This window comes from Oncorhynchus clarkii, chromosome 5, assembly GCF_045791955.1.
Source record: "Oncorhynchus clarkii lewisi isolate Uvic-CL-2024 chromosome 5, UVic_Ocla_1.0, whole genome shotgun sequence".
Classification (NCBI taxonomy): Eukaryota; Metazoa; Chordata; class Actinopteri; order Salmoniformes; family Salmonidae; genus Oncorhynchus; species Oncorhynchus clarkii.
Window position 1 is genome coordinate 48,080,903 of NC_092151.1, and position 6,992 is coordinate 48,087,894.

At 46.9% G+C, this 6,992-nt stretch overlaps 1 protein-coding gene across 6 annotated transcripts; it reads right to left on the reverse strand.

Annotated features, from left to right (window-relative positions):
• Positions 1 to 203: 203 nt before the first annotated feature.
• On the reverse strand, positions 204 to 6,774 carry LOC139408949 (phosducin-like). Of its 6 annotated transcripts, none has more exons than XM_071153467.1 (4): positions 5,960 to 6,149; positions 3,759 to 3,947; positions 3,347 to 3,528; positions 204 to 3,180 (listed from the first exon to the last, which is right to left on the reverse strand). In XM_071153467.1, the coding sequence occupies exons 2-4, from the start codon at positions 3,931 to 3,933 to the stop codon at positions 2,629 to 2,631; spliced, it is 909 nt and encodes a 302-aa protein (XP_071009568.1). In that variant the 5' UTR covers positions 3,934 to 3,947; positions 5,960 to 6,149; the 3' UTR covers positions 204 to 2,628. The 6 variants fall into 6 exon arrangements, with proteins under 6 accessions (XP_071009568.1, XP_071009569.1, XP_071009570.1 ...); XM_071153468.1 differs by having other exon boundaries at positions 1,179 to 3,180; positions 3,759 to 3,943; positions 5,960 to 6,150; XM_071153469.1 differs by lacking the exon at positions 5,960 to 6,149 and adding an exon at positions 6,572 to 6,774 and having other exon boundaries at positions 2,338 to 3,180.
• Positions 6,775 to 6,992: the final 218 nt, after the last annotated feature.

The window sequence follows — 6,992 nt, forward strand, 5'->3', positions numbered from 1 at the left end:
TGTCGACCGTGTGTGTGTACATAGGGGTTCTAGTCTGTCGACTGTGTGTGTGTACGTACACGTAGGGGTTCTATTCTGTCGACTGTGTGTACATAGGGGTTCTAGTCTGTCGACTGTGTGTACATAGGGGTTCTAGTCTGTCGACTGTGTGTACATAGGGGTTCTAGTCTGTCGACTGTGTACATAGGGGTTCTAGTCTGTTGACTGTGTACATAGGGGTTCTAGTCTGTTGACTGTGTGTGTGTGTACATAGGGGTTCTAGTCTGTCGACTGTGTGTGTGTGTACATAGGGGTTCTAGTCTGTCGACTGTGTGTGTGTGTACATAGGGGTTCTAGTCTGTCGACTGTGTGTGTGTGTGTGTGTACGTACACGTAGGGGTTCTAGTCTGTCGACTGTGTGTGTGTGTACGTACACGTAGGGGTTCTAGTCTGTCGACTGTGTGTACATAGGGGTTCTAGTCTGTCGACTGTGTGTACATAGGGGTTCTAGTCTGTCGACCATGTGTGTGTGTACATAGGGGTTCTAGTCTGTCGACCATGTGTGTGTGCACGTAGGGGTTCTAGTCTGTCGACCGTGTGCGTGTGTGTGTGTGTGTGTGTGTACGTAGGGGTTCTAGTCTGTCGACCGTGTGTGTGTGTGTATACGTAGGGGTTCTAGTCTGTCAACCGTGTGCGTGTGTACGTAGGGGTTCTAGTCTGTCGACCGTGTGTGTGTGTGTACGTAGGGGTTCTAGCCTGTCGACAGTGTGTGTGTGTACGTAGGGGTTCTAGTCTGTCGACAGTGTGTGTGTGTACGTAGGGGTTCTAGTCTGTCGACAGTGTGTGTGTGTACGTAGGGGTTCTAGTCTGTCGACAGTGTGTGTGTGTGTGTGTAGGTAAGGGTTCTAGTCTGTCGAGAGTGTGTGTGTGTACGTAGGGGTTCTAGTCTGTCGACCGTGTGTGTGTGTACGTAGGGGTTCTAGTCTGTCGACCGTGTGTGTGTGTGTGTGTACGTAGGGGTTCTAGTCTGTCGACCGTGTGTGTGTGTGTGTGTATGTACGTAGGGGTTCTAGTCTGTCGACCGTGTGTGTGTGTGTGTGTGTGTGTGTGTGTGTGTGTGTGTGTGTGTGTGTGTGTGTGTGTGTGTGTGTGCGCGCACGTACGTAGGGGTTCTAGTCTGTGGACTGTGTGTGTGTGTGTGTATGTAGGGGTTCTAGTCTGTGGACTGTGTGTGTGTGTGTGTGTGTATGTAGGGGTTCTAGTCTGTCGACCGTGTGTGAGTACGTAGGGGTTCTAGTCTGTCGACCGTGTGTTAGTACGTAGGGGTTCTAGTCTGTCGACCGTGTGTGTGTACGTAGGGGTTCTAGTCTGTCGACCGTGTGTGTGTGTGTGTACGTAGGGGTTCTAGTCTGTCGACCGTGTGTGTGTGTGTGTGTATGTACGTAGGGGTTCTAGTCTGTCGACCGTGTGTGTGTGTGTGTGTGTATGTGTGTGTGTGTGTGTGTGTGCGTACGTACGTAGGGGTTCTAGTCTGTGGACTGTGTGTGTGTGTGTGTGTGTATGTAGGGGTTCTAGTCTGTGGACTGTGTGTGTGTGTGTGTGTGTGTGTGTATGTAGGGGTTCTAGTCTGTCGACCGTGTGTGAGTACGTAGGGGTTCTAGTCTGTCGACCGTGTGTGAGTACGTAGGGGTTCTAGTCTGTCGACCGTGTGTGTGTGTACGTAGGGGTTCTAGTCTGTCGACCATGTGTGTGTGTACGTAGGGGTTCTAGTCTGTCGACCGTGTGTGTGTACGTAGGGGTTCTAGTCTGTCGACCGTGTGTGTGTACGTAGGGGTTCTAGTCTGTCGACCATGTGTGTGTGTGTGTGTACGTACACGTACGGGTTCTAGTCTGTCGACTGTGTGTACGTAGGGGTTCTAGTCTGTCGACCGTGTGTGTGTACGTACACGTAGGGGTTCTAGTCTGTCGACTGTGTGTACATAGGGGTTCTAGTCTGTTGACTGTGTGTGTGTGTACATAGGGGTTCTAGTCTGTCGACTGTGTGTACATAGGGGTTCTAGTCTGTTGACTGTGTGTGTGTGTACATAGGGGTTCTAGTCTGTCGACTGTGTACATAGGGGTTCTAGTCTGTTGACTGTGTGTGTGTGTGTACATAGGGGTTCTAGTCTGTCAACTGTGTGTGTGTGTACGTACACGTAGGGGTTCTAGTCTGTTGACTGTGTGTGTACGTACACGTAGGGGTTCTAGTCTGTCGACTGTGTGTGCGTGTACGTACACGTAGGGGTTCTAGTCTGTCGACTGTGTGTGTGTACATAGGGGTTCTAGTCTGTCGACTGTGTGTGTGTACATAGGGGTTCTAGTCTGTCGACTGTGTGTGTACATAGGGGTTCTAGTCTGTCGACTGTGTGTGTGTGTACATAGGGGTTCTAGTCTGTCGACTGTGTGTGTGTGTACATAGGGGTTCTAGTCTGTCGACTGTGTGTGTGTGTACATAGGGGTTCTAGTCTGTCGACTGTGTGTGTGTGTACATAGGGGTTCTAGTCTGTCGACTGTGTGTGTGTGTTTACACATTGGGGTTCTAGTCTATGTCGAGTGTGTGTACACATAGAGGTTCTAGTCTATGTTTCTATATATGTGCTGGTCTGTTCTCTAGTCTATGTCAAGGTCAGAGTCATCGCTCTGTGTGATGGCGCCGTTGCGGATGGTCTTAGCGACAAGGACAGTTTTGTCCGGCAGCAGCCCGTACTCTTGCAGCAGTGCCTCCACATCCACAGCATAGAAGTCCTCTCCTAGCTGGTCTGTGATGCGCACAAAGTTCCCAATCAGGTCTCCTCCTTTGTACACCAGCAGGGCTGGCAAGGCGCTGCCCCTGAACTGGGCACTGGTGCCGATAACCAACCCACGCACGCTACAGAACTTGACCAGGGGGTATTCCTGTGCCAGGCACAGCAGGCTGCCCATCATTGCCTCGCAGGCAGGCACCTCGCCCTCGTAGATGTGGATCATAACCAGGCAGGCCTTGTCCTCCTTGTCCACAGCCTCCAGGAACTCCTCGCCACTGTTGAGCTCGTAGACCTGCTCGAAGCGCTTACCGCGCAACACCTTCCGGCGCATCTCCTCGATGCGCTGCTTCCTGTACTGCTGGAGGAAGTCCTCGTCATCCTCGTCTTCCTGGAGCATGTTGTACTCCTGCATGGTCATCTGAGGGATGGGGAGGACACACTAAATAACAACTTTTCTGAAAAACTCAATTCCATTTTAGATCTTTTATTTGTGTGTTGGCGTCCTCAACTCAAATGTATGACATATCGGTATACGGAACTATTATGCTGCAAAGCGTTCAGTATCTCCTCTCCCTTTCACTCACCTTGTGTTGGATCTTGTCCTGCATCTCTTTCTGTTTAATGGCGTCGGCTTCGTCGTCCAGGTCGGAGCGGCAGGTCATGGACAGCTTCTTGATGAGTCTCTCCATCTCCTCCTTCTGCTCCTGCTTCTGCTCCACCTTCAGCTGTTTGTACTTCCTCCAGTCATTAATCACCCCCTTGGGCCCTGCACACGTACCATCATCATCACTTTGGTACCACTGTGTCAATGCAGCTGCCTACAACAACACTTCTTCATAGTCATGGTTGCTAGACGACTGGGGCATATTCAACAAAATGTTCAAATTGAAAACATATTGTGTCGAACAGAGATGTTTCTCAATCTCGGTCATGCAAAATAGAGTAGTTTTCATAAATGTATGCACCGCAACAATGTAAACCCCAGGCGTGTGTTACCTGTGTTGATGGCACTACCGTCAGCGCTGTATTCTAGCTCAGGCTCCAGTACATCTGGGTTGCGGATGGTCTTGTGCTCCCCCTCGTCATCCTCCTTGTCACTTTCCTCATCCTCACTGCTGCTGTAGTAGTACTGCAGCTTCTCCCCCAGGATCTTGTCATCCAACGTTGTCATGACTTCACACCTAACTGGGGAAGAGTTCAGTTGTGAGAGAAAGAGGACTGGGGGCAGACAATCCCTGCAGAAAATAAATACTTGAATAGGCAAACTAATGTGGTAAGCATGATGGTGTAACGTTTCAGTGTGAGTGAACCGGGGGCAACTTTGTCTGGTCATTGTTGACATTGTGCATGCTCACTAGTCATTATACACACAGTCATTCTGAAGAGTTGCATAGAATACCACTTAAAAATGTCCATTGTGAACATACTCACAGGCTACCTGGGCATTGTCATGATAGTGCACCTTGGGGAATGTTTTTGTGAGTGTGGGGACTGAACTGAAACGGGATAACTTCTCAAATAACAAATAGCCTAGCTTAACTAACTAGACTAATCAAATAGCCTATATTTTGGAGAAAAATGTAAGTATGACGCCATAACAATGCATACACAAATTGTCAATTATGTTCTGACAAGCTAATCTAGAAGGCTACATAAACTTATTATTCTACCTATAAATTATCTCAAATTGACTTGAAGTTGCATTTTAGCTTACCCTAACCTACCTATAAAAAGTCAGTTCTGACCAACTGTACAGCATCTAGTCAAACCCCATCTTAAAACGTCAGCCGGGACAGAGGACGGTGGGAAATGGGTGCTTCTTGCCCTAGCCTAGCCTATCAGCACAATTCCCGGCCGCATTTTAAGCCCACCCCACTCAAACGAGTTGTCCTTCTCCCACACAGTCCTTACCTTCCTAACAGTACTAAGCATGTGCTTGTAGGAGTTATAGTTATAAAACCGAAATGGACTTTGAAAGTAGTAACCAATATTTGCCTCGTTTAGAAAATGCCACCAGAGGGCGTCAGAGTTTGAGGTTTTAAAACTTAGCCTAGCACACTAAGACTTTGCACTAAACACATTAGGGCATCACTTAAGCTTTTTGGCAGTAGAACATGGGGCAATGAGACCATTAGGTCTACCACCTGTATTCAGAAAACAGTAATCTGCTAGGTTAACAGAAATGTAATCTCTGTGGATTAGTTTTCAGAGCCCACAAATTAAGCAATATTGTTGATCAGAGAGGTCTGACCTCAACCGCACTCAAGCTAACTGGCTAGTTTTCGAGATACTTCCAGACACAAATGAGAGAACACCTCACTCCGAACATTAGCAGAGCTGGCTAGGTTGTTTTCATGTTATCTAGGGCGTTGATGTTGGTAACTGTGCTGCTGCGACAATTTAATGACGTTTTTTTGCCAACGTTTACTGACACCGGTCATATTCAACGGGTGTTGAGGGTTCGTTAATTAATCAGTTATTCTGCGCTCTGGTACACACAGATGAGAAGTGCTCTGAACTCGGAGTAGATAGCCTGAGTGATTTTACGGGGACAGAAAAAGCACCGCATTGTAGGATGGCCCAGCTAAGGTAAATGGTAGCTACCTAACTACTACTGACTACTTGCGCGAACTGTGAAAAATAAAGATACCCTGGGGAATGACGATAACCAACAAACGTTAGCTGGTGTTCCCTATATGATATACATGTACTTTCACCCTGGGTCTATCATATCGGCTTTTTGCATGGATGTTCTACTGTAATTCAAAACCAAGCAGAGATTGCCAGCTAGGAATGACAAAAATATAGCTAGAGAGCTAACGCTGAATAACTCGTTCAGTGCTAACGTTACTTATACTTACGTTACTTAACGCTCTTATTGTCATTTCTTGCTGGCATTCATTGGCCCTTAACTACCAAACGAACCGAGCTGTATTGCTAATCAAGCAAATACGCTAAACTAGTGGAAATTGGCAATCCAATTAAAGCTGGATTTCCACCAACTAGCCTAGTACTAGGCCGACTTGACGTCTCCAACCTTTGTAGCTAGCTAGGTCAATTGAATTGCTTGTTAGCTAGCTACAAGCTAGCCTGCTAACGCTCGGTGATTCTTGAATTTCTACTTCGACATTTAATTGCAGTCAAATCGTTACTTTTATAGGACGCTAGATTGACAAATAATATTATAGCGACCTTACCTCGATTGTATCAACAACTGTTTCGAATCCTACTTCCCTAGCGCAGCGTTGACAAACCAAAAAACATTATCCGTTTTCTTGTTCTTCAAATTTGTGTTGCCGAATCGCAACCAACATCAAGGTGCATACACCGCCACCTACTGTAATGGAGTGTATGTCGGTAATTTCTCCTATCCAGCCCTTTTTCCGGTTCCTGCTCTGAAGAGTGAATTCATTACATTTTGTGACAAAAAAAGTACGGGGAAAAGGGAAGAAAAATTGTCCTACCAGCTACCCCTACACCCATTAAAACCAGCTGCCACCACAATATCTATTTCCTGTGATTTATGTTCCATTTCTGCGGTACAGTTGATAACCATGGCAATGAACGCTAAGAAACCAACCTTGGTGAAACACGTTATTTCGATCACTCTTGGCCCAGCGTCGTCCGGGTAAGGGTTTGGCTGGGGTAGTTAACTGACTTGCCTAGTTAAAGGTTACATATTTTTTATATATATAAAAAACGAATTCCCTCCCAAACTAAAAGGAGAAATCAATATTTTTTTCTGGTAGTCACAATCTACCTGGCACCCCTACAAGCAAATCAAAACCGTTACACCCTACCTACCCTACCTGATTGCTTCAACCAAATGTAAGGCCTGGCCGAAACCGGAAATCAGAAATAGCTTCCTTTGTTAGTAAACCCATTAGCTGCTCCTCTCTGTCTGTCATTCGATCGCTCCCTGTGTGCAGGCAGCTCCCTCTGCATAGACTCTACTCATGGTGGCTGTGAGTCTGAGTATCGATAGCAACATTTAGCAATGGATCTGCCCGGGCTGCTCTGCCAGAGATATTAGAGAAAGGGGGAGATAGGAATCACACTTGGCAATGAAAGGAGGCATGTGTATCGCGTTCACGTTGTCTTGCTGCGTCACGCGGTTGCTAAGATAATCGTCAATCAATCCCTTTTCAAAGTCAGGGTATGAGTCGAGAAACGTTCCTATTTTTCTCGTAAGTACTAATTTAATGTAATTCCAAAGCTACACAATATTAA

Coding starts and splice junctions, on each gene's coding strand:
- LOC139408949 (XM_071153467.1), bottom strand. CDS start 3,933: ATGACAACGTTGGATGACAAGATCCTGGGGGAGAAGCTGCAGTACTAC. Junction 3,529..3,758: donor CGGTAGTGCCATCAACACAG/GTAACACACGCC, acceptor GTACGTGTGCAG/GGCCCAAGGGGGTGATTAAT. Junction 3,181..3,346: donor AGGACAAGATCCAACACAAG/GTGAGTGAAAGG, acceptor CCCATCCCTCAG/ATGACCATGCAGGAGTACAA.